Raw genomic sequence first — 27,672 nt, forward strand, 5'->3', positions numbered from 1 at the left:
CTGGCTGCCATTTCTCTGTGCGGTAGTCCCGGGCCAAAACTGGTTGACCTATCTTAAAACTCCTGGTCGGCCTTTCATTCATATTCTGAAACTGCCTGTTCTCCACATCTCTTCTGACGTTTGGCTTAACCAAATCCAAGCGGCATCGTAGTCTTCAATTGAAGAACATCATGGCTGGAGTTTGGTTGGTAACCGCATGTGTCGCATTCCGGTAGGCAAACAAGAAGTTATCCACCTTGTGTTGTAGGGGTATGTCTTCATTACACATTGCCTTCTTGAATGTTTGAACAAACCTCTCGGCCAATCCATTAGTGGCTGGATGATATGGGGCGGATGTGTAATGCTTAACACCATTGTTCTTTAAGAACCTCCGGAACTCTTCAGACACAAACTGTGGTCCATTGTCAGAGCAAATCTGTTCAGGCAGCCCATTCCTGGCGAATATGGTTCGTAAGGCTGTGATAGTTTTTTCTGTGGTGGTTGAGGCCATTTTTATTACCTCTGGCCACTTTGAATGTGCATCCACTGCAATTAAAAACATCGAGTCCATAAAGGGACCAGCAAAATCAATGTGCACCCTTTGCCATGGAGATGAGGGCCACTCCCATGGATGTAGAGGGGCTTGTGGTGGGGCGTTTTGGGCCTTCTGGCATCCTGCACAGCTCTTGGTCATCTCTTCGATTTCTCTATCGATTCCCGGCCACCACACAAACGCTCTGGCTAAGTTCTCATTTTTACCCCTCCCAGATGACCCTCATGAAGCTCATTGAGCACTCTATCCTTCAATTTGGGTGGAATTACTACTCTGGATCCATACATCAAGGTTCCTCTGCACACTGACAGCTGTTCTCTTCTCGGCGAGAATGCTGGCAGCAGTGGTTCGCCATGTGCTGGACATCCCTTCACCATTAAATCACAGACCCAGGAGAGTGTCGGGTCACTTCGTGTTTCCTTTTCTATGTTTGCATTCGTGACAGGGAGACATTCGACTATAGTCGAGTGGAATAACTCCACTGGATCCACTGCCAGTTCTTCTTCCACCGTCGGCAACGGTAGGCGCGACAATCCATCAGCATTCCCATGCTGTTTAGTTCCTTTGTACTCGATGTCATATTGGTGTGCCCCTAGGAAAAGGGACCACCTCTGTAGCCGTTGTGCTGTCATTATCGGTACGCCCTTCTGAGGGTTGAAAATGGAGACGAGAGGTTGATGATCAGTTAGTAGTGTAAATTTCTGACCGTGCAGGTAGTGATTGAACTTCTTCACCCCCCACACCAGGCTGAGGGCCTCTCTGTCAATCTGGGCGTAGTTACGCTCGGATGAAGTTAACAAGCGTGACGCAAAAGCTATCGGCCTCTCCGAACCATCAAGGAATTTATGTGACAGTACCGCTCCAATGCCGTAGGGAGACGCATCACACGCCAGTCTTATCGGTAGTGATGGGTTGTAGTGAGCCAATACTTCTCTTGAAGTGATCAGGTCCTTACTCTTCTGAAAGGCCCGCTTACATTCATCGCTCCATTTCCATGCTACTCCCGTTCGTAGCAGGGCGTTCAGTGGATGCAGAATTGTGGACAAATTCGGCAAAAACTTATGGTAGTAATTCACCAATCCGAGGAATGACCTCAGTTGCGACACATTTTCAGGCGCTGGAGCCTTAACTACCGCTTCAATTTTGTCAGGGGACTTATGCAACCCCTCTTCATCAATCACATGGCCACAATACGATATCTGTTTCTTAAAAAACTTGCACTTGGGGCGATTGGCTCATAGCCCATGTTCTCTTAGTCTAGTGAGCACCTGCTCTAGGTTGGCAAGGTGTTCACTGTCATCTTCACCTGTCACTAGGATGTCGTCCAAGTAACACTGAGTCCCCGGAATCCCTTGCAGGACTTGTTCCATCACTCTTTGCCATATCGCCGGAGCTGATGCTACTCCGAATACCAGTCGATTATACTGGTAAAGACCTTTGTGAGTGTTTATCGTGAGATACTTCCTGGAGGATTCTTCAACCTCCATCTGCAAATATGCTTGTGCTAGGTCAATTTTTGTAAAACGCTTCCCTCCAGATAGTGAGGCGAAGATATCTTCTATCCTTGGAAGAGGATATTGTACTGTGTGAAGGATTGGGTTCACCGTCACCTTGAAGTCCCCACAGATGCGAACATTCCTTGGCTCCTCAGACTTATTGTTTAATGTTTTCTTCATGACAGGAACGATGGGTGTTGCCCACTCGCTCCAGTCTACCTTAGATAACACGCCTGCATTCTCCAGATTCTCCAGCTCTGCCTCGACGGCTGGGCGAATTGCATATGGTACTGGTCTTGCTTTGAAAAACTTGGGAATTGCATTCTCCTCTATTTTTATCGAGGCGGTTACGCCTTTAAGAGTGCCCAGTTCTTGTTGAAATACCTCTTTGGCGTCAGCTAAGATTGTTGACAATCGTCCAGGAGTGACGTCGTCATCCTTTTTACCAGCCACCGTCAGTGCCTGAATGGAGTGCCAGTCTAAACTTATCTTTCTGATCCATTCGCGTCCCAATAACAGTGATCCACCATCTTGCAGAATGTAGAGATACAATTTCTGTATTTTCTTGCCGTTGTATTCGACAGGCACTCTTATTTTTCCTCTGGGGTATACTTTTTGCCCCGTATATGTCCTCAAGACAATGGATGTCTCTCTCAAGGGTATGTGTGAGAATAGCCGCTCGTAGTCTCGTCGATTCATGACGGTTAGAGCTGATCCTGTATCCAATTCCATTTTGACTTGGGACCCTGCTATCGTGAGGGTGACCCAAATGGTTCGGTGATCCTCTTTTGCGATTACGTTGTGAAGTTTGAGACAGCTTAGTCTCTTGTTCCCGGATTCACTATCGCTCATCTGGTCTTCGGAACTACTGTCCGTCATCTTTTGTACTTTCCTGTACGGTTCCTTAGTAGCCTTTTTGTTGTCGTTGGTCTTCTTCCCAGACCTGCAAACTCGTGCAATGTGTCCCATCTTTCCGCATTGCCTGCATATTTTGTCCTTGGACCAGCAGTCCTCCTGGTCATGGTTTGTTCTGCCGCAGCGATAACATTTTGCAAATCCCCGTGTCATTTCGTGGGTGCTGTATTCCTGTGGCTTTTGTTGTATTTCCGCAGCTCCCCTTGCTGCTGCTTCGTACGATACTGCCACGCTGAAAGCCTTATCTAGCGTCAGCTCTTTCTCTGAGAGTAACCTCTTCTGGGTTCCTTCACTCAGGAGTCCACAGACAAATTTTGCCCGTAAGGTATCTGCCAGTCCTGCTCCGAACTGGCAGTGCTTTGATAGCTTGCGTAGTTCCGTAAGGTAATCAGCATTGCTCTCATTTTTATGCTGATTTCTCCTGTGGAATTTAAATCTTTCTGCTATCAGCAGCGGTGTAGGATTCAGGTGCTCCTGTAGGATAGCAACAATTTCGTTAAAACTCTTTGCCTTCGGTTTGGCTGGAGTAATCAGGTCCCGCAATAGGCCGTACGTTCTTGCGCCCATTAAATTTAGCAATACCGATGCCTTTTTCTCATCAGCTATTTTGTTTGCCTCGCAATATACCTCGACTCTTTCCACATACGTGGTCCAGTCTTCTACTGCATTATCGAAGGCAGTGATATCGCCAGTCTTTGGCATTTTGAAAATCTAAGACGGCGCCTCCCGCGCTTTGCCTTCGTCCCCGATGGATCAAAATGGCGCCTCCCGCGCTTTTCCTTCTTCCCCGCCGAGTTAAGATGGCGCCTCCTGCGCTTTCCCGCCGCTGCCACTGCTGCCAACGCCGCTCTCCGCGATATTTTTATTTTTCTATCGCGCTTCAATATTTGCTCTGTTAATTGAAGAACCGTTCCCGTCGTGGAGCGGACCCTCTGGGACACTTCCCTCCCTCTCCTAAAGGTCCGAACGCTGCCCGACTGCAAAGCACCGGCCGCGCCCTGTGTGCTCCACCCTCTCTCTCTCTCTTTGCTTCCCGACTCGCTGCCCGGCCCCATTGCAGAGCCACCCGATCAAGCTCTAGCCCGCCGCAGCCCAGGAAGGATCAGTGCACTACCTGCCACCAGCCCGATTAGCTGGGAAACCACAGACTGGAGACCAAGCCTGGCTCTCGACAGTCTCTCCTGCACTTTTCAATTTGATGATTTGGAGGGCGGTTGCCCACGGTCGACGCCCATTTCTCGAGTTTCTTTGGATTATTTTTTTTCTTTCTTCTGGATTCGACCTTCAATAACGTCGTCTGAGGTGCTGCCGAGTTGCAGGTAAGTTCGTTTCTTACTCGTCGCCAGTATTATGTCCATGTATAATTGAGACACGGACTGCAGGAGTTCATTATAACAAGTCTTTACTGAATGGAGACAACCTGGAGCCTGAAACTACAGAAGCCTGCTAGGGCCTTTTATACAGGGGTGGTGACTGCCGGTACTGCAGTCTGAGACCAGTTATTCCCATAAAGGTACATACACAACAACACTCTCCACCCTGCTCGCCACAGTTCATGCTCACACTCACCACCCTGCTCCCCACAGTTCATGATCGCACTCTCCACCCTCCTCCCCCATCAGTTCATGCTCGCACTCTCCACCCTGCTCCCCACAGTTCATGATCGCACTCTCCACCCTGCTCCCCCATCAGTTCATGATCGCACTCTCCACCCTGCTCCCCCACAGTTCATGCTCGCACCCTCCACCCTGCTCCCCATCAGTTCATGATCGCACTCTCCACCCTGCTCCCCCACAGTTCATGATCGCACTCTCCACCCTCCTCCCCCATCAGTTCATGCTCTCACTCTCCACCCTGCTCCCCACAGTTCATGATCGCACTCTCCACCCTGCTTCCCCATCAGTTCATGATCGCACTCTCCACCCTGCTCCCCATCAGTTCATGCTCGCACTCTCCACCCTGCTCCCCATCAGTTCATGATCACACTCTCCACCCTGCTACCCCACAGTTCTTGCTCGCACTCTCCACCCTGCTCCCCATCAGTTCATGATCGCACTCTCCACCCTGTTCCCCCACAGTTCATGATCGCACTCTCCACCCTGCTCCCCATCAGTTCATGATCAGACTCTCCACCCTGCACCCACATCAGTTCATGATCGCACTCTCCACCCTGTTCCCCCACAGTTCATGATCGCACTCTCCACCCTGCTCCCCATCAGTTCATGATCGCTCTCTCCACCCTGCACCCCCATCAGTTCATGCTCGCACTCTCCACCCTGCTCCCCCATCGGTTCATGATCGCTCTCTCCACTCTGCTCCCCCACAGTTCGTGCTCGCACTCTCCACCCTGCTCCCCCATCAGTTCATGATGACACTCTCCACCCTACTCCCCCACAGTTCATGCTCACACTCTCCACCCTGTTCCCCCACAGTTCATGATCACACTCTCCACCCTGCTCCCCTTCAGTTCATGCTCGCACTCTCCACCCTGCTCCCCCACAGTTCATGCTCGCACTCTCCACCCTGTTCCCCCACAGTTCATGCTCGCACTCTCCACCCTGTTCCCCCACAGTTCATGCTCGCACTCTCCACCCTGCTCCCCATCAGTTCATGCTCGCACTCTCCACCCTGCTCCCCATCAGTTCATGCTCGCACTCTCCACCCTGCTCCCCATCAGTTCATGCTTGCACTCTCCACCCTGCTCCCCATCAGTTCATGCTTGCACTCTCCACCATGCTCCCCCGCAGTTCATGCTTGCACTCTCTACCCTGCTCCCCATCAGTTCATGCTCGCACTCTCCACCCTGCTCCCCCACAGTTCATTCTCGCACTCTCCACCCTGTTCCCCCACAGTTCATGCTCGCACTCTCCACCCTGCTCCCCATCAGTTCATGCTCGCACTCTCCACCCTGCTCCCCATCAGTTCATGCTTGCACTCTCCACCCTGCTCCCCATCAGTTCATGCTTGCACTCTCTACCCTGCTCCCCATCAGTTCATGATCGCACTCTTCACCCTGCTCCCCCACAGTTCATGATCCCACTCTCCACCCTGCTCCCCCAGCAGTTCATGCTCACACTTTCCACCCTACTCGCACTTTCCACCCTGCTCCCCCATCAGTTCATGCTCGCACTCTCCACCCTGCTCCCCCACAGTTCATGATACCACTCTCCACCCTGCTCCCCATCAGTTCATGCTCGCACTCTCCACCCTGCTCCCCATCAGTTCATGCTCGCACTCTCCACCCTGCTCCCCCATCAGTTCATGCTCGCACTCTCCACCCTACTCGCACTTTCCACCCTGCTCCCCCATCAGTTCATGCTCGCACTCTCCACCCTGCTCCCCCACAGTTCATGATACCACTCTCCACCCTGCTCCCCCAGCAGTTCATGCTCGCACTCTCCACCCTGCTCCCCATCAGTTCATGCTCACACTCTCCACCCTGCTCCCCATCAGTTCATGCTCGCACTCTCCACCCTGCTCCCCCATCAGTTCATGCTCGCACTCTCCACCCTGCTCCCCCACAGTTCATGATCGCACTCTCCACTCTGCTCCCCATCAGTTCATGCTCGCACTCTCCACCCTGCTCCCCCATAGTTCATCTCGCACTCTCCACCCTGCTCCCCATCAGTTCATGCTCGCTTTCTCCACCCTGCTCCCCATCAGTTCATGATCGCACTCTCCACCCTGCTCCTCATCACTTCATGCTCGCACTCTCCACCCTGCTCCCCCATCAGTTCATGCTCGCACTCTCCACCCTGCTCCCCCATCAGTTCTTGATCGCACTCTCCACCCTGCTCCCCCACAGTTCATGATCGCACTCTCCACCCTGCTCCCCATCAGTTCTGCTCGCACTCTCCACCCTGCTCCCCATCAGTTCATGCTCGCACTCTCCACCCTGCTCCCCTGAAAGTTCATGCTCGCACTCTCCACCCTGCTCCCCATCAGTTCATGCTCGCACTCTCCACCCTGCTCCCCCATCAGTTCATGCTCACACTCTCCACCCTGCTCCCCCACAGTTCTTGCTCGCACTCTCCACCCTGCTCTGCCACAGTTCATGATCACACTCTCCACCCTGCTCCCCCATTAGTTCATGCTCACACTCTCCACCCTGCTCCCCCACAGTTCTTGCTCGCACTCTCCACCCTGCTCCCCCGCAGTTCATGATCACACTCTCCACCCTGCTCCCCCATCAGTTCATGCTCACACTCTCCACCCTGCTCCCCCGCAGTTGATGATTGCACTCTCCACCCTGCTCCCCATCAGTTCATGCTCGCTCTCTCCACCCTGCTCCCCATCAGTTCATGATCGCACTCTGCACCCTGCCCCACATCAGTTCATGCTGGCACTCTCCACCCTGCTCCCCCATCAGTTCATGCTTATACGCTCCACCATGCTCCCCCACAGTTCTTGCTCGCACTCTCCACCCTGCTCCCCAACAGTTCATGCTCGCACTCTCCACCCTGCTCCCCCACAGTTCATGATCCCATTTTCCCCCTGCTCCCCCAGCAGTTCATGCTCGCACTCTCCACCCTGATCCCCCACAGTTCATGATCCCACTCTCCACCCTGCTCCCCCAGCAGTTCATGCTCGCACTCTCCACCCTACTCCCCCATCAGTTCATGCTCGCACTCTCCACCCTGCTCCCCCACAGTTCATGATCCCACTCTCCACCCTGCTCCCCCAGCAGTTCATGCTCGCACTCTCCACCCTGCTCCCCATCAGTTCATGCTCGCACTCTCCACCCTGCTCCCCCACAGTTCATGATCCCACTCTCCACCCTGCTCCCCATCAGTTCATGCTCGCACTCTCCACCCTGCTCCCCCACAGTTCATGATCCCACTCTCCACCCTGCTCCCCCAGCAGTTCATGCTCGCACTCTCCACCCTGCTCCCCAGCAGTTCATGCTCGCACTCTCCACCCTGCTCCCCCACAGTTCATGATCCCACTCTCCACCCTGCTCCGCCACAGTTCATGCTCGCACTCTCCACCCTGTTCCCCCACAGTTCATGCTCGCACTCTCCACCCTGCTCCCCCACAGTTCATGCTCGCACTCTCCACCCTGCTCCCCCACAGTTCATGCTCGCACTCTCCACCCTGCTCCCCCACAGTTCATGCTCGCACTCTCCACCCTGCTCCCCCAGCAGTTCATGCTCGCACTCTCTGCTCCCCCAGCAGTTCGTGCTCGCACTCTCTACCCTGCTCCCCCATCAGTTCATGCTCGCACTCTCCACTCTGCTCCCCCGCAGTTTATGATTGCTCTCTACACCTTGCTCCCCTGCAGTTTATGATCGCATTCTCCACCCTGCTCCCCATCAGTTCATGCTCGCACTCTCCACCCTGCTCCCCGCAGTTTATGATCGCACTCTACACCCTGCTCCCTGCACCAGTTCGTATCGGCACACTCCTTGTTACTCCCCACACTAGTTCAAGCTTTCACTCTCCTCCTTGCGCCCTCGCTCTGCCCCCACCAGTTCTTGCTGAAATTCTCCTTTAATCCTTCCCTAGTTCAAACTAGGACTCATATCCTTTCCAAGGCTCCAGTTTATACTAACACTTTTCTCCCCTTACCTCGAGTGTGACCTGGCATGCTTCATCACTCCCCATATGTAAAAAGTGACACTTTCTTCCCCTCAAATTCCTCCAGTTCAAGCTGTCACTCATTTCTCCTCCTCCACCCGAGTTCAAACAGGACTCTTCTTCCATCACACATCCAAGGTGACACTCTACTTCCCCTTCTTAGGCTGGCACTCTCCCCAGTGCATGTTGCCACTTTCTTTCCACAACAAACATGTTGACACTCTCCTTCCTTCCCCCAACCTAATTGAATTTTTTGACGAGGTAACAGAGAGAGTCAACAAGGGTAATGTAGTAGATGTAATTTATTTAGATTTTCAAAAGGCCTTCGATAAGGTACCACATAACAGACTAATGAATAAGGTCATGGAATATGGAGTCAGGAGACAAGTAGCAGAATGGATAGCTCACTGGCTTCAAGTCAGAAAGCAGAGAGTAGGGGTAAAGGGTAGCTATTCAGAGTGGCAGAAGGTGGGAAGTAGTGTTCCACAAGGATCAGTGCTGGGACCACTGTTGTTCACAATTTATATTAACGATTTAGACCTTCAAATTAAAAACACAATTTCTAAATTTGCGGACGATACCAAACTGGGGGAGATAGCCAACACTGAGGAGGACTGCAACAAATTACAAGAAGACATTAATAAACTTGCAGAATGGGCATATAATTGGCAAAGGAAATTCAACACAGATAAATGTGAGGTATTACATTTTGGTAAGAAAAATAGGGAGGTCACATATTACTTGGAAAATAAGAATCTAAATGGAGTAGAGGAACAAAGGGATCTAGGAGTACAAATACAGAAATCACTAAATGTATCGACACAGGTTAACAAGGCCATAAAAAAGCAAACCAAGCACTAGGGTTTATTTCTAGAGGGATAGAATTGAAAAGTAGTGAAGTTATGCTAAACCTGTATCGAACCTTGATTAGATCATACTTGGAGTACTGTGTGCAATTCTGGTCACCATATTATAAAAAAGATATAGAAGCACTGGAGAGGGTGCAGAGAAGATTTACAAGGATGATACCAGAAATGCGAGGGTATACATATCAGGAAAGGATGAACAGGCTGGGTCTCTTTTCTCTTGAAAAGAGAAGGCTGAGGGGTGACCTAATAGAGGTCTTTAAAATCATAAAAGGTTTTGATAGAGTAGATACAGAGAGAATGTTTCCACTTGTGGGGAAGAGGAAAACTAGAGGCCGTCAATATAAGATAGTCACCAAAAAATCAAAGAGGGAATTCAGAAGAAACTTCTTTACCCAGAGAATGGTGAGAATGTGGAACTCGCTACCACAGGGCGTGGTTGAAGCAAATAGTACAGATGCATTTAAGGGGCAGTTAGATAACCATATGAGGGAGAAGGGAATAGAGGATTATGCTGATTAGGTTAGATGCGGAAAGACGGGAGGAGGCTCGTGTGGAGCATAAACACCGGTATGGACTGGTTGGGCCGAATGGCCTGTTTCTGTGCTATATATCCTATGTAATCCTATGTAATCAAGCTATCATTTCTGTAGTGTATGTGCCTTTAAGTCAGAACTACTTTTACAGCTCCTGTATACTGTAGTACCGGCAGTGACCACACCGGTATATAAGCTTTGCGCATGCCTCTGTACCCCCAGTCTAGAGAATACCCTCCTCCAGTAAAGACCTGTTATTTGTTAATGTACAGCATCCGTGTGATTATTTAATAATAGCATATCCACTGAACCACGGATCCAACAGTGGCGACGAGTGTCGATTCGAATCTACCTGCAACATAAAAAAAATAAATAGTCGAGGCCAGGAATACAGGCGTCGACCACGAGCAACCGCCCAGCAGTCAGGCAGAGATCCAACTTCGCAGGGGAGGCTGTGGAGAGCCGGGCTTGGTTCCCCAGCCACAACGAGCAGTAAGAGACCGACGACAGGTCCAGCGCAGACCCTTCCCGAGCAGCGGCGGCTGGAGCCGACTGACGGCGGAGAGAAAGCCGAGCAGCGTCGACGGGGTAAGACAGAGGGTGAAGAGCGCAGGGCGCAGCCGGGGGTTGAACACCGAGCGGCGTCGAGAAAAATAAAACAAACCGGAGAGAGAGAGGGTAAGAAACAGCCGGGTTCTAGACTGAGCGGTGTCGAAAAATATAAAAAGAAGAACGCGCAGAGCACAGCCAGTGCTCACGGGCTGAACAGAGTCCGCGGGGCGAAGAAAGGGGAGACGCCATTGAGCCGCGGAGAAGAAGGAAGAGTGCGGGAGGCGCCATTTTTAGAAGCCGCAGCGGAGAAGAAGGGCGAGCGCGGGAAGGAAGGGAAGCGCGGGAGATGCCATTTTGTGCCAGCGGAGAAGGGGAAGCGCGGGAGGCGCCATTTGAGAGAGTTAATGCACACCCAAGGATGCCGAAGAGTGGCAGTATCTCTACGTTCGACAATGAAGTCGAAGATTGGGCGACATATGTGGAACGTATTGAGGTGTTCTGCAGGGCGAATGAAGTGCCAGATGCTAATAAAGCACTGGTTCTGTTAAATTCCATGGGTGCAAAAACTTATGGGTTACTGCGAAATCTAATAACCCCAGAGAAGCCGGTAAACAAGAATTTTGAAAGCATAGTAGAAATCCTACAGGACCACTTAAACCCCACACCGCTGCTGATAGCAGAACGATTTAAGTTCCATAAAAGGAACCAACACAAAGACAAAAGCAATGCTGAGTACCTAATGGAACTGCGCAAGCTATCGAAACACTGCCAGTTTGGAGCGGGACTAGCAGACACGTTAAGGGACAAGTTTGTGTGTGGGCTACAAAGTGAAGGAACCCAGAAATGGCTTCTATCAGAAAAGGACCTTACGCTGGACAAAGCTTTCAGTATGGCAGTATCACACGAAGCAGCCGCAAGGGGCGCTGCAGAGATACAACGGAGACCGCAAGAATATGGCACCAATGAAATGTCCTATGGAACAGGGAAGTGCTATCGCTGTGGCAGAACAACACATGACCAGAAAGATTGTTGGTTCAAGGACCAAGTGTGCAGACAGTGTGGGAAAGCAGGACACATAGCAAGAGTCTGCAGGTCTGGGAAGAAAACCAACAATAAGAAATCTCCACAGGAGAAGTACAAAAAGGCACACCAGGTGATGGACAGTGGTTCAGACGAACAGAAAAGTGACACAGACTCCAGAAGCAAGGAGCTGGGTTGTCTGAAACTACATAAGGTAACCAAAATGGAGGATCACCAGACTATCTGGGTTACACTCAAGATAGACGGAGTCCAAGTGGAAATGGAATTGGACACAGGGTCAGCTCTAACAGTCATAAATCAAAGAGACTACAAGCGGCTATTTTCACACATACCCTTGAAAGCTACAGAGATTGTCTTGAAGACGTATACGGGGCAAAAAGTCTACCCCAAAGGAAAAATAAGAGTGAAAGTGACATATAAAGGCCAGGAAATACCTAAAATGGATATATATGTATTGCCAAATGGAGGACCACCACTGCTAGGACGTGAATGGATCCGGATGATACAATTAGATTGGCATTCCATACAGGCACTGAAGGTTGAGGCCAAAAAGGATGACGAAGTCACACCTGGACGACTGTCAAAAATGCTAACTGACGCAAAAGAAGTGTTCCAGGAGGGACTAGGAACACTAAAAGGAATAACAGCAACGATTAAAATAGAGGAAAATGCAAGCCCAAAGTTTCTGAAGGCCAGACCAGTGCCTTATGCGATCAGACCAGCTGTTGAAGCAGAGCTGGAAGGGTTGGAACGTTCAGGAGTACTGTCCAAAGTGGACTGGAGCGAGTGGGCTACACCCATCATTCCTGTAATGAAGAGGTCGTTGAGTAATACGCCTGGGGAACCAAAGAAGGTCTGCATCTGTGGGGATTTTAAGGTGACAGTGAACCCAGTCCTTCACACGATGCAATATACGCTTCCACGAATTGAGGATATTTTCACCTCGCTATCTGGAGGTAAACGCTTCACCAAAATTGATCTAGCCCAGGCGTACTTGCAAATGGAGGTAGAAGAAGCTTCGAAACATTACCTTACGATCAACACCCATAAAGGTCTCTATCAATACAACCGGCTGGTGTTTGGAGTAGCCTCGGCTCCGGCTATCTGGCAAAGGGCGATGGATCAGGTCCTGCAAGGGATTCCAGGGACCCAGTGTTATTTGGACGACATCTTGGTCACGGGCGAAAATGACGGTGATCACCTCGCCAACTTGAAGGAGGTGCTCACCAGATTAAAAGGAGTATGGGCTACGAGCTAATCGCCACAAGTGTGAGTTTTTCCAGAAACAGATCTCGTATTGTGGCCATGTCATCGATGAACAGGGGTTACATAAGTCCCCTGACAAGATTGAGGCAGTAGTCAAGGCTCCAGCACCGGAAAATGTGTCACAACTGAGGTCGTTCCTCGGGCTGGTAAACTACTACCACAAGTTCTTACCAAATTTGTCTACGGTATTACACCCGCTGAACACCCTACTGCAAACAGGGGTACCATGGAAGTGGGATGACGAACGTAGACAAGCTTTCCAGAAGTGTAAAGAATTGATCACATCAAAAGAGGTGTTGGCCCATTTCAACCCAGCACTACCAATTCGTTTGGCATGTGATGCATCACCCTACGGTATTGGAGCGGTGCTGTCGCACAAATTCCCAGACGGGTTGGAGAGGCCAGTAGCCTTTGCGTCTCAGTCATTAACCTCAGCCGAGCGCAACTACGCCCAGATTGACAGGGAGGCCCTCAGCCTAGTATGGGGAGTAAAAAAATTCAACCACTATCTGCATGGGCAGAAGTTCACCTTGCTGACTGACCACCAACCACTTGTCTCCATCTTTAATCCTAAGAAGGGCGTTCCAGTGATGACTGCACAGCGGTTACAAAGATGGTCCCTGTTTCTAGGGGCGAATCAATATGAAATAGAATATAAAGGCACGAAACAGCATGGGAACGCTGATGGGCTATCGCGCCTGCCACTGCCTACTGTGGAGGAAGCACCAGCAGTGGACCCTATCGAGATATTTTATTCGTCAATAATTGAACGATTGCCAGTAACAAACGCGGATATAGAGAAGGAGACCCGCAATGATCCGACGCTGTCACGGGTATATGAATTGACGGTGAGGGGATGGCCAACACATGGCGACTCACTGTTGCCAGCATTCTCATCCAGAAGAGAACAGCTGTCAGTATGCCAGGGGACAGTGATGTGTGGATCCAGAGTGGTGATTCCACCCAAGTTAAGGGAGAGAGTGCTAAATGAGCTACATGAAGGTCATCTGGGGGGAGTGAAAATGAAAAGCCTTGCTAGGGCTTATGTGTGGTGGCTGGGAATCGATCAACAAATTGAAGACCTAACTAAGAGCTGCTTAGGATGCCAGAAGATCCAAAATGCACCACCACATGCCCCTCTACACCCATGGGAGTGGCCCTCCTCTCCATGGCAACGGGTGCATATTGATTTCGCTGGTCCATTCATGGACTCAATGTTCTTAATAGCAGTGGATGCTCATTCAAAGTGGCCTGAGGTGATAAAAATGTCTTCAACCACTACAGAGAAAACGATTGCAGTCCTACGGACCATATTTGCCAGAAACGGTTTGCCAGAGCAGATTTGCTCTGATAATGGACCACAGTTTGTGTCCGACGAGTTCCAAAAATTCATGAAAAGGAATGGGGTAAGGCATTATACATCCGCCCCGTATCATCCAGCCACAAATGGATTGGCTGAGAGGTTCGTACAAACCTTTAAGAAGGTGATAAAGGCCATGTGCGACGATGAAATTCCACTACAGCATAAGACGGACAATTTCTTATTAGCCTACCGAAACACGACACATGCAGTTACCAACCAGACCCCGGCCATGATGTTCTTTAACCGAAGGTTGAGATCTCGTCTGGACTTGCTCAGGCCAAATGTGCGAAGAAATGTTGAGGACAAACAATTCCAGCACATCAATGAGAAGCCGACAAGGAGCTTCAATGTAGGGCAACCAGTCTTGGCCCGTGACTATCGAACAGAGAAGTGGCAACCCGGAACGATATGTACAAGGCAGGGGCCATTAATGTACACAGTGGATGTCGGGGAGAACATTGTGAGACGCCATGTCGATCAGATCTTAGCGTCACAGGAACGCGTCAACCCCATGTCTTGAGTACCTGGGGATGAACCCGACATACCGGTAGCATCTACTTTAGACCCAGTAGCAGTGGAACCCGATGAACTACCCGATGAAAAGGGGTCAGAATCGCCTCTGCACCAAGAACAAGAACCTCTGGAAAGGCGCTATCCCGAAAAGGTCAGGAAGCCGCCCCAAAGGCTGAATCTATAAATGGACTTTTGTTGTTTAATGTACATGTTGAAATGTTAATTGTTATTTGAATATTAGGGGTATTACTAATCTAAAAGGGGAGGAATTGTAGTTTATGTGCCTTTAAGTCAGAACTACTTTTACAGCTCCTGTATACTGTAGTACCGGCAGTGACCACACCGGTATATAAGCTTTGCGCATGCCTCTGTACCCCCAGTCTAGAGACTACCCTCCTCCAGTAAAGACCTGTTATTTGTTAATGTACAGCATCCATGTGATTATTTCATAATAGCATATCCACTGAACCACGGATCCAACAATTTCCATTCATCTCCCATCTCTCCTTCAGCATAGCTCCCTCCCCATTCGCACCACTTCCAGCACCTACCTCTGGTTGCTGCTTCTCTAAGTTATTAAATACCATTACATTCTGTGGGTGAGAATTCCTAATCTATGAGAATTCCCACACATGGTATACAGAGCTGTTCAGTCACTTAGAGCAGTAGGACATAGGAACCAGTAGCGGCATGGGGGGGATATCTGGAAGCTATGTTCACATTGCTATTGCCCTGAAAATACTGACTGTCGGCGATGAACCACACATTATCCTGTGTCAGAATTTTCAGGTCTGCAGGAATGAAAATTGGATGAATTTGCAGCTTCATGTCTGCATTTAGGGTCCCTTTCCCTTTATTTTTGCCTGTAACATCTTAATCCCCTGCCCTTTCATCCTTGGCATAGACTGCTGACAGATTAAGATGCAAATTGTGACGATCCCCTTTAATTGTCCCCATCCCTTTAAATTTCACTTACATGCAATTGCCCTCTCCCATTACTAGAGTTTACTCTAGAACAGGAGTTTTGAAAAATTATTAAAGTTAGCTTAGACCAGGGAAAATGAGTGCTATTTGAGTTCTAAACCATTTGAAACTGACTTGGACCTTTTATCAAAAATTGCCTCAAGAGTTTAAATCGCATTTCAAGTGGCTAACAGATTTTGCTGTTCTGACTTAGGGTTTATCTGTCAATTGGCATCATCACCAAGGATAACCCCTTCTAAGACTCGAAGCCTATGAAATTCAAACAGGACAAACTAGCAAATAACAAATATAAGCACAAATACACTGAGTTGCCTGAGCTTTAAGAGCCTGATTCCAGAGCTTGGAGCTGGATGTGGCCCATTGGTTACAGTTTGGACACTCTTTCACAAACCATTCAAGTCACCTCAGGCAATAGCAAATCAGATCAGCACCCTCTGAGGAGACATCTACGCGAATAGTCATGATTACAAATACAATTAAGCTAAAAAAGAAGCCTTTTCAGAAGATTTCAAATGAAATTAGAACGTTATAAGAATTAATCTCTACATAAGAGCATGTCAATGTTACTCCATCAGGCACCATAAGCATACTGATATTTTACTCAGCACACAATACATAATAGGAAAATTCTATTCATTCAGCCATGATCTTATTGAATGGTGAAGCAGGCTCGATGGGCCATATGGCCTACTCCTGCTCCTATTTATACAGTTCCAACTTTCTAATTATTTTGCATACAATTTAATAATTGACTATTAAACAGTTCTTAGGATTTTAGAACTAAAAATAAGTGGTAAAAATGTAATTATAAAGCCATGTCAAACTCCACTTGTTTTGGCTTAACCACACCACTTTGGTAGAGTAATATGGCTTTCAAATGTCAGTAAGAACAGTTTTATCTTCACTACTTAAATGCAAAAATTGGTGAGATATGTTTCAATCTGTAAAAATTACAGTCTGCGTTATGTTTTCAGGCTGTTTCACACTCAGAGATTTAGATTAATAAATAAATTGTTGAAACATTGTTCTTGTACTTAATAATATAATTTCAGCCCTTTGATGTAACACAATGTGGCATGTGTGTGATCTATCTTTCTTATGGTTTTTGAACTCCGAAGGCTAGTAATACAGGAAACTTTCGATTTACCGGCACCTAAATAACCGGAAATCTCGGTTAACCGGCAAAATTCAGGAGTAGGTTCAGGTAAGTTTTACTTCATATTCTACTTGCCTTCCTCCATCTGTTGCTGTGCAAGGGTGTGGCTGCAGCTGTTGCTAAGCTACAGAGACGCTTGCAACTTGTGGCCATTGTTCTGCACTTGTTGCTAAGCAACAGGATTTGTTGCTTTATACGGAGCTGTCAGCTCTCCGTATCTTTTACTATAGCTTTCGGCTATCCGGAATTTTTGATGAACTGGCACCACGTCGGTCCCGTCGGTGCCGGATAAAAAAAAGTTTCCTGTAGTACATTTCTTCTATCAGATAAATATGATACACCAGGGAGCAGTTTAATGACAAAACTTAGCAGAGCTTTGCCAGATTCATGCCCGCAATCCTCCATATAGTGATGAAGGGTTTAAAAGTTAGATTAGTGGTTAACTGACTAGCTGGCTGATGTAATAAAGGAGAAGTCTGGCAGAACAAAGACAGTTGCTGCCAGTGGAAAAAGCATATTACACGATGATTGGGGAGTGAAAGAAGGCGAAGAGGCCATGTAATAATTAGACTCCCGTCTCAGCTCAGACTGAGAGGGCCTCTCCCTGCACGTGCTTGAATAAAGATCACTTGGAACCAGTACCTGCTCATCTCCGTCTGCTTTGGGGCAGAGCAACAAGTGAGTACCAACTACACCTGTGCCACGGAAGGCAAATTCAAGCAGAGATTGGGTATACAAGAAAAGGAGATTCACCTAGGCTGCTCAAAATATTTGATAGCAACCAGCTTTTCAGTTCAATTGGCAGAAGCATGGGAGTAGGTCTGCTGCCCATCCTCTTAGCTGGGAATGGTTTGTGACATGCAAAGTCCCAAGAAAGGAGAAAGAGATAAAATACTTTAAAATCCAAATCTTCCTGTTTTTCTGCTTACAAAATATATATTTTTTACAATCTCTGCCTTCTAAGTAGACAAAATAAGGGGAGGTTAAAGTTTAAATAGGCACAGTTCTCATGCATATATTAATAAGAACCTTCTGACAATTAAGTAAAATATATTTATTGATAAACTTACTTTACATCCACTGACAAAGTTATGACCCCAGAAATTCGGAACACATTGGTCACACTTTTCACCCATCGTATTTGGAGGGCAGACACACTGGCCGGTTTCTGAATCACAATGATTGCCGACATGGACACATTCACAAGCTTAGGGGAGAAATTTTTTTTAAAAGTAAGCAAACTAACATTGTTGAAAAAAAAAATCAAATTAGCTTCCCCCCATTAACAACTTAGCTGGCAAGCATTTTAAGATATACATCAATATTTTTATATAAATGAAATAGTTAACATTTCAAATCTTTGAGACAATTATTGTTTGGTTATAATTGATAGATAACTCATACTTATGAGAAGGAAATAATAAAAAGCAATAAAATGGAAAATATTATGGTAATGTATACTAGATTTATTAGTAATAATTTATGGATCTTTTCACAATATGCTTGCAGTAATGATGTTATCACACTAATAACATGGAATGCACACCCACAGTCTGCATCTGTACTAATAGCTGCAACCAGAACAGAAACTGACCAAAGGCAGAATAAATCCTACAACACAACACTGAAACAGTATATAATATATAGCAGATACCAGAAATTGATTTCAAACAGTAATCTAATCTTGGGGTTGACATATCAGTTATAAACTATGCTGTGCTGTTATGATTTACAATGTCATCTGAGACTATCCAATGGAGCAGGCATCCATTAATCTTCCTATATTGTATATAATGCTTTTCAATCACCCTATATTTCCCAGAAAGCACAACATTGCATGCACATTTTTAATATAATTTTGTACCTCAATGCCAGATGTCTACTATTTTCTGGTATCTGCAATGCCATACACTCATTGATCTTGAAATTATATTGTGGGTTAATTGAATTCAAATGCTTAACACATCCAATTAAATTCCTCTCTTCACTATTTTAGCAAAGGCATTAACCCACTTAAAATAAAGGAATTAATGCCTTTGCTAAAATAGTAGAACAATGAATTTCAGACAAGTGCCTTAAGCGTTCATACACTATTATCCTGCAGCTTAATTTCAAGACAATTAGGGGTAAAAATTTGGTTGCTTTGCGCCTCCCATTAGCGCCCTAATAGGGCATTAACAGGGCACAAAGCAACTAGCGCCCGGGCGCGGCGCCACCCACGCCTCCTGCGAAATTCAGCGGGAGGTCAGCAGTGGCGCTAACCGGTAGCACCCCATGGTGCTGCGCCGCTGGTGATTACGTCATCGCCATGCGCAGCGCTCTGCTCGCGCCACCGGCCACGATCTTCGGGAGCGCCCCCTGACTTACCGCCGGACACTATGTCCGACGGAGTCAGCGGGGCCTACCTGCGGCCGGGGAGGTGCTATTTAAAGGCAAGGTGCGAGGCAGCCATTTTGGTTGCTGGCCGCCTGCCAGCACCTGCCTGCACTCCCGTCCCCGGCCTCCTGAACCGCTCCCTCTCCGCCCCCCCCCGCGGAGTGCCGGCTGCGCTCCAAGTGCCCGGCACTTCCCTTGAGTGCCAGACTCTTTTGTCGGCACTCCCGATCCCCAGGGGCCCAGCTGGGCCCTGAGTCATGCTACGCAAGGCCCCTCCCCTTTAAGAAGGGGAGGAAGACCTGCAATACCGCGGCGCAACGTGCCACAGCGCCATGATATTCCCTTGCAGCACCCCAAGAGGGGTGCGGGGCGCTTCCAGTAGCACCCCGCTTCCTTCTTGGGGTGCTACCACTCAATTTCCGTCGCGGGGGGCGCTAATTTTTCCGGGGCGCTAAAAGTAGCACGACTCAATTTTTAGCCCGCACTCTTTACTGTCAAGCTCTTCCTGATCTGTGCACTCTCTTCATTTCTATGATTGACAGGCATCTTTTAATGAATGGAAACAAGGAAGAAAACCTTCTCTACACATTAAGCAAAATAACAGATAATCTGGGCATGAACTATAGATACATATTATGTTTCTCCTATAATTTAATCTAGCTCAGAAATACGTGCAGAAATTACCTGTTTGTAAAATATTTAAGTAACATTTACTAAATACTAAGCTGATTCTACAATCCATCCCATTACTGTACTTGCAGTGGAACCCATTATGACGTCACAAGGTTACATTATCACCTGGAATATCGGTGGGGCTTCTCCCGATCTCCTGCCATATCTTTGGCAGAAGATCTGCAGAAACCCGGGAAAAACAGTGCACATGGCCGTTTACTTCAAAACTGAAGATAGACAGCTGGTCTGAAGGATGAAACAACAGGCTAAATCTTTTGATTAGTATGCTGTCCCCAATTACCTGTTAACAGTCAGGTGGAACCATTACTCTCTGAGTTTCCACTATTGTTTCAGCCAGTGCCTTATTTCCCTATTTTTCTTGTAGTATTCAGGACACCCTGAACGTACTCAAATGGAGAATGCACTGGTGCTGCTGAGATGCTGAAGGGGAAAGACTAGCTGACACCTTGACCTGTTATCACAGCTGGTGAAAGCATTTCCTACAGGACTTATGTCCTTAATATAACTTAATTTCAGAGTGATTTGGATAACTATGAAATGGAGAAAGCATCAATTCCAATTTTTCATATCAGGATTAAATGCTATCGTGGTTCACTATTTGATTCTTGACTTTAGGGCCCGTATTTTCCGATCCCTACAGGTGTGTACGAGTTGTGTAAACACCCGTAGGGACCTCACAAATGCCGGTTTCAGGCATGCGAAGCGCATGCGCTGAAAACCAGCATTTCCGATCTGTCAAGAATCCTCTTGACAGATCGCACGCCTGCGCTGGAGAAGGGCCTCTGCAGGTGGAGAGTTCCGCTTTCTGCAGAGCCTCCGTCCGCTGAAATCCCTTAAAAATCTTACGCCTGGTAAAAGCAGCATAAGAGTTTTAAAAAGTTTTTAAAATTTCACTCATTTATAACTTTAAAATACTTTTTAAAATGGTAAGTTTATTTTTAGCCCCGTAAAAACTTTAATTTTTTTCAAAAAAAATTAAATTTTTGTTCAGAATATTTAACTCAATGGCCCAGAAATTCGGGTCGGGGGCTTCCCGCAGGTGCAAGCCCCCGACCTGCACTTACCTAGCGCGCCAGCCGTTGAGCTGTGAGCCCGCGTGGGATTCCAATCCTGGGCCCCCCTCCAACTGCCGGCGCGCAGTGCTTGCGTATCCCAGGGGCGCAGTTAGTTCGATGCGTCCCCTGGGATCACGTGGGCCATGGAGAGCCAATGGTAGCAGGGAGTGCTTCATTCATAAGTTTGACAGGAAGAGCTGTCAAACCTATAAATACTATAAGCCCCAAAACATCACTAAAACTTCAAATAATTTTTTTTTTTAAATCACATTTTTAAAATAACTATAAATTACATGAAATAACTATTTTAAACAATAATTTAAATTTTTGAAAAAATTAATTACATTTTCTAACGGGGCTAAAAATAAACTTACCTTTCTTTAAAGTATTTAAAGATAATAAATCTGTGGAAAAAATGTTTGCGCGCCTGCTTTTTAAAAGTGTAACTGCTGGAGACTTACCCTCCCGGAGAACCCTTAAAAAAAAAGATAAGTTCAATGCGCACGCACTGCCTCTCTGGCGCACGCGTTTCACCTGTCAACCCCTTCTTTCAGGGGAACGGAAGTGCCGGTTTCCCGCGCATGCACAGTGCATGCACGAAACCGGCACTTTCATTGGGCCTACGCGTGAGTACCCCGTGCGTACTCACGCGTTGGGATCCGAATTTCTGGGCCAATGTAAATTTAACTAATTTTAAAAACGTAATTTAAAAAAAAAGTTATTTAATATTTTGATGTGTTTTTTAAGTGATCCCCATTCATACTTTTGACATGTCTAAGCTGTCAAAAGGATGAAGGGAGATTCCCTTTTCCCATTGGGTCCCCATGGCCCACGTGATCCCAGGGGCGCTTGCGAAACCTGCACATTTCGTCGTGGAGAGGCCCAGGAGCGGAAATGGCCGGACCTCTGGAGCCCTCAGGTAAGGGCGTAGATTTTTTCCAGATCGGAGGTCTCCGCACGCAGGAAGCCTCCAATCGGAAAACATGGGCCTAAGAATTTACAGTAAGCTGGAACGTAGCTAAACCTTGCCTTTACCAGGTTAAAGGCACAGTTTTCCTTTATTGATTTCATTTGGACTAGGAGCTGTTCCACAATTACAATTGTGAATAACTTCAGGAGAATGGCTATTACCAGGCAGACTCTGGCAACTCTGCTTTACTAATAGTGACTGTATTAACAATTGATCACTTTTATGTTCCACTAAAATGAATGGGAAATGTAATCGTCTAAATTGCAGCATATTAACACAATAATCCAGAAATTCGGGTTGGAGGCTTCCCGCGGGTGCAAGCCTCCGACCTGCACTTACCTTGCATGCCGGCCGTTGAGCTGTGGGCCCGCGTGGTATTCCGATCCTGGGCCTCCTCCAACTGCCGGCGCACAGTGCTTGCATATCCCAGGGGCGCAGTTAGTTTGATGCATCCCCTGGGATCACGTGGGCCATGGAGAGCCAGTGGTAGCAGGGAATGCTTCATTCATAAATTTGTCAAATCTATAAATACTATAAGCCCCAAAACATAACTAAAACTTCAAATATTTTTTTTTTAAATCACATTTTTAAAATAACTATAAATTACATGAAATAACTATTTTAAACAATCATTTAAAATTTTGAAAAAAATAATTACATTTTCTAACGGGGCTAAAAATAAACTTACCCTTCTTTAAAGTATTTAAAAATAATAAACCTGGAGGTTGACATCCTTTCCATGGTGATGTGTTCATGTGCCAATGACTCCACAAAGGCTCTGCTCATGTTCGCTATGGAGTCCTCCATTTGCTCCACACTCACATCGACCCTGGAGACAAAACCTGCCAGAGACTCCTGCATCTGTTCCTGGAGTTCCAGCCCCGCTGATCTTATGGATGGATCCAGAGGCAGAGGGTCGATATGCAGCTGAGCCGAGCTGGCAGAGTTCTGCGCCCTCCGACTAGCACGGTCCACTGCTGTCCCTGTATCCACAATCTGCTGATGCTCACTTCTGAGCTGTGATACACCAGGTGACAACACTACTCTATGTCCCAAAGGTCCCACCGAGGTGTGAGTGTCTGCGCTGGTGCTGGGTGCGCTGAATTCTGCTGACGCTGCGCCCTCAGAGGTTGCAGATTCCTCTGAGGAGTCTGGAAGCTCAGGCTCTTCCTCCTGGACAGTGGGGACGGGGGCTCTCGATGGTCCTGTGGGGGAGTGAAGGAAAGAGCTAGAGATGTGAGGTCAAGTTTACATGCACATTGCATATTGCAGATGATCATAGGTCCATCTGTTATAGCTTCAGAATCATTATCAGCGACTCATGCAATGTCAATGAGATGGAAAACTATTCTGTCACCAGCTTGCTGTGATGCACCCGTCTGTCCGTCCCCCACTTGCGCCTCATCCTCCAGTCCTACGATCTCCAGGGTCGCCTCCTCCCAGGGGTTGAGGTGGGCTATTGATGGTAGCCCTCCTCCTGTCCTTGCTCGTTCTCTTTTATTGTGAGCTCTCTTTTCCTGCAATGAGGGAGACAAGTGGCGTTTGAGTGAGAATGAAGGAGTGAGTGTAGAGAATCCATAGCATAGATGCTTAGAAGGAGACAAAGATGGAGTGAGCTGGCAAGACCAAGGGCCCTCCCTGTGTGTTGTCAGTTCTTCTTATCGTGTCCACGGACAGTCTATACATAGCCCAGCCAGAACTGGACACATTTTTGCGCCTTGTTGTTGAATTGCAACAGTGCAGGGTTCCTCTAACGATGGACATTGCAGGAGATGTTGCATAGTCTGTGCCTCAGTTCCACATTCACAAGTTGTCGGGCTGGTTGAATATCCCCATTTGCTTAGTGACACCTTTGAGCAACCTACACCGGTCCTAAGTCTGTTAAGGCACTTCCAGGTTGCCCAGTTGCAATTAGCTCCTGGGGGAAGGCTTTCATCAAGTAAAATTTCCATCGCTGGGGGTTGTTCAAGACTGGTGAGCCGGTCTTTCCACAAGGCGATGCGGGCTTCAGATGAGGTTGATGAGATGAGGCTTTAGTGGAGGGAGCAAGAGCTCACAAGGAGGTGCTCTTCCCTTCATCAGGGAGGAAGATGCCTCCCCAGCAAACAAAGGCTGCGTGGCTGCAAGTGGCAGAGGAGGTCAACTCCTTATCGGCTACCCGCAGAACCTGGATACAGTGCAGGAAGAGATTTCATGAACTTCAGCACACTGGAAAAGTGAGTATGAAGTTCCCATCACTCTCAATCTGATCTCCATTGCCTCTCCTTCACCAGCACTCAGCTTTAGCAATCTCTTCCTCCACATCCCACTTGACACTGACATCCATGCACCCTTACCCATTCCCTCTCGGAAGAAGTACACGGGAAAGCAATTGGTCTTGACAACATAGCAACGGAGCAGATAAAGCATTTTGGACAGAAAGCAAAGAAATGGCTCCTACAATTGTTCAACCACTGTCTGGCAACACACAAGCTGCCTAATATCTGGCAGAAGGCACATGTAATAGCACTATTAAAGCCTGGAAAAGATCCCTCAGATCCTATGGGCTAGAAATTCAGTTGCGTGTGCGACCAGTTACCGCCCAAAGAGGGCTTCTGCGCCAGTAGAGGAGTTTGCGCTGATATTCAGTGCTGCGGTAATGGCGGCGATAGCCGGTAGCGCTGCACCGGCACCGATGACGTCATCGGTGTGCGCAATGCCCCGGTTCCGCCCCGCTACCGGCCCGGCCCCCATATTTAGTTGCGGCCGCCTCTTCCGCAGCGGCCGCAAACAACGTTGTGAAGACCGGGCCGTGCTGCAGCCTTAGTGGCGCTAGTTAAGGCGGAGGTGCGGCCGGCCGCTTTTTCGGCGGTCGCCTGGCCGCACCTCCTTCCCCGGCCTCCTCCACCCCCGCCCCCCCACGGCATTGCCGGCTGCTTTCCGCGAGCCCGGCACTTCTCTGTGGTGCCGGGCTCATTTGCCGGCACTATCAAGCGGCGAGCTCCCCGTTGCAGGCACCTCCCCCTTAAGAGAAGGAGGAGGCCTGCAGTACCACAGCCTGCCGCTCCGCAGGGGGTGACGCAGCGGCACCTACAGCGCTGAAATTCAGTTTCAGTGCCCCAAGCGGGGGCGGGCACACCCTGGAATAGCGCCCGGTTCCGACTTGGGGCGCAAAAACTGAATATCTGACGGGCGCAACTGGCTCTGCGCGCAGCGCTAACTTTTGGGCGCTAGCCAGCTGGCGGGGCCTTACTGAATTTCTAGGCCTAAGAGTTTTCGGCCAATTTCACTGCTTTGCCACACCTATAAGCTGTTTGAACGCCTGATACTCAATAGGATAGCACCAACTGTAGATGAGAAGATCATTCCAGAGCAAGCAGGTTTCCACCCCGGCAAATCAACAACAAGCCAACTGCTCAACCTCACACAACACATTGAAGATGGTTTTGAGCAAGGGATGGTAACAGGTGCTGTTTTTGTAGACCTGTCAGCAGCATACGATACAGTGAACCATAAACGTCTCCTCTGCAAGATTCTAGAGATGACAAAAGAGATTCACTTAACAGAGCTGTTCGAAAGCATGTTTCAGAATCGCCGGTTCTATGTTGAACTAGGTGGGAAGCGCAGCAGGTGGCATATTCAGAAGAATGGTCTTCCTCAGGGAAGCGTGCTTGCACCGCTGCTGTACAACATCTACACGAATGACCAACCTATAGACGGTGTTACACGCCGTTTTATATATGCTGATGACTTATGTGTCACTGCCCAAAGCACTGATTTTAACACTGTGGAGAAAATGCTTTCTGAGGCCTTGGAGGGACTAAAATCCTACTATGAAGAAAACCACCTTCGCGCAAACCCATCAAAGACGCAAGTTTGTGCATTCCACCTCAGAAACCATGAAGACAAACGCCAGCTGAAAGTAACCTGGTGTGGAGCAACATTGACGCATTGCGAGCACCTTATCTACTTAGGAGTCACCCTTGACCGATGCCTCACCTTCAAGAACCACATCGAGAAGACAAAGGCAAAAGTGAGCGTACGAAACAACATCCTGAATAAGCTCACTAACACAAGATGGGGAACAAGCCCGAAAACATTGCGAACCAGTGCACTTGCTCTTTGCTATTCCACTGCCGAATACGCCTGCCCTGCATGGGAAAGGTCTACTCATGCCAAGAAGATGGATGCCGTTCTGAATGCATGCTGCCGATTTATCACAGGTTGCTTAAAACCAACAAACACCAACAGCCTATATATCCTGGCGGGTATCGCTCCCCCTGATATAAGAAGAACAGTAGCCAACAAGAAAGAACGACTCCGTCAAACATCAGATGAGAGACACCCTCTGCATTGTCATACACCTACACCCAGCCACCTAAAGTCAAGAAAGAGCTTCATGAACAGCAGCAATAATGGCGTCATATTATGTGACTTTCTGACTGGAAATACTCCTTTGCCAAGGGTTCCCACATGTTGGGAATCAATTGGCCAATTGAGTTAAAATTGCATCAATCTCATACACCTATTTAGATTCGTGTGGGAAACACCAAATTCGGGGAACCCGACAATTCCCCGCACCTGAGTTAAAATCGACCCCATTGACTCAACCTTTCATAATCTCTCTCTTTCACTCAACCACTCCCAAGGCAACAGTCTGAGCTCAAGAGCTCAGGCTGTAGGAACCCAGGAACTACAGTAGCAAACCCATAGAATTACATAGAAATTATATGGAAAAAGAACATTCGGCTCAACCATTCCATGTTGGTGTTTATTCTCCACACGAGCATTAGTCTTAATCCCATGTGCCTGCCTATTCCCAGATCCCGTTATTCACTTTTACTTATCCATCCTATTCTTAAATATTGACATAATCTGTGCTTCAATTACTAACTCCAGTAGTGCATTATTAAACACAATGCATGCATTTATGAAGCATTTTAGTTTATTTAGATAGTATTCAGTCTTCACAACCAAATGATATCATTAAGGTGTGTAACATCCAAATCTATTACAGTGTTAATTACTTTATGCATCTTTTAAAAAAGAAATTAAATTAATTTACATACGGACACATCCTCCTTCTTGGAAGTTGTAGAAGCCAAGAGCACATCTGTCACATTTCTGCCCCGTCACTCCAGGCTGACATCTGCATTGCCCTTTATCATCACAGTCAAATGATTTTGATCCAAAGGAATTGCAATTACAAGGAATGCAGCCCCTTGAAGACTGCAGATGATAAGTTCCACTCTATAAAAATATAAGTAAAAAGTTATCAAAGATCAACATAAATAGAGTCATAATGTAGAATAATGGAATATGCAGGTCATCGCATGAAAAGGCCTCATTAACCAGTGGAATAAATCACAATTAAGTAGCAAAGATCTGAATTCAAACTGCAATGAACCATTAACCTACTTTATGTATTTGTTTATACCACGTGAAGAAATCAAAACATATAAAGCTAGAATTTATTGTTGGCGATATTAGCAGATGAACAATTAATGTGTTCATTTGGCAATTGTCTGCCTACTGTTTTAGCCAAGGTGTTAACCCATTTATTTGTAATACTGTAATGATATGCTCAAAACTAATTCAATTTTTAAGCCGATATAAGTGAGTGTGACTTGTAATGAGTGAAACTTGACAGGGCCGATATAAACTATGTTTAAACACATATATAAGCTGACTCCCATGTCATTGCTCATGGTCAATCAGAGAATTTTATAAGCATAAGAGCATTATATCATGTACGGAGCAATATATTATTCTGCTGCTAGGGTGATGATTCTATGGTGTAAC

General features: G+C 47.5%; 1 protein-coding gene across 2 annotated transcripts in view; it reads right to left on the bottom strand.

Moving 5' to 3' along the window:
* lama2 (laminin, alpha 2) overlaps nucleotides 1–27,672 on the bottom strand; it is a 600,632-nt gene that overhangs the window by 157,497 nt on the left and 415,463 nt on the right. For both annotated transcript variants that reach the window (XM_085997158.1, XM_085997157.1), the window contains 2 exons: nucleotides 26,940–27,120; nucleotides 17,868–18,004 (listed from right to left, as the gene is read on the bottom strand). In XM_085997158.1, coding sequence (XP_085853284.1) covers nucleotides 17,868–18,004; nucleotides 26,940–27,120 — 318 coding nt within the window. The remainder of the gene's footprint in view (nucleotides 1–17,867; nucleotides 18,005–26,939; nucleotides 27,121–27,672) is intronic.

Source organism: Somniosus microcephalus, chromosome 9 (genome assembly GCF_052327205.1).
Source record: "Somniosus microcephalus isolate GS21.2 chromosome 9, FLI_Smic_1.0, whole genome shotgun sequence".
Taxonomy (NCBI): Eukaryota; Metazoa; Chordata; class Chondrichthyes; order Squaliformes; family Somniosidae; genus Somniosus; species Somniosus microcephalus.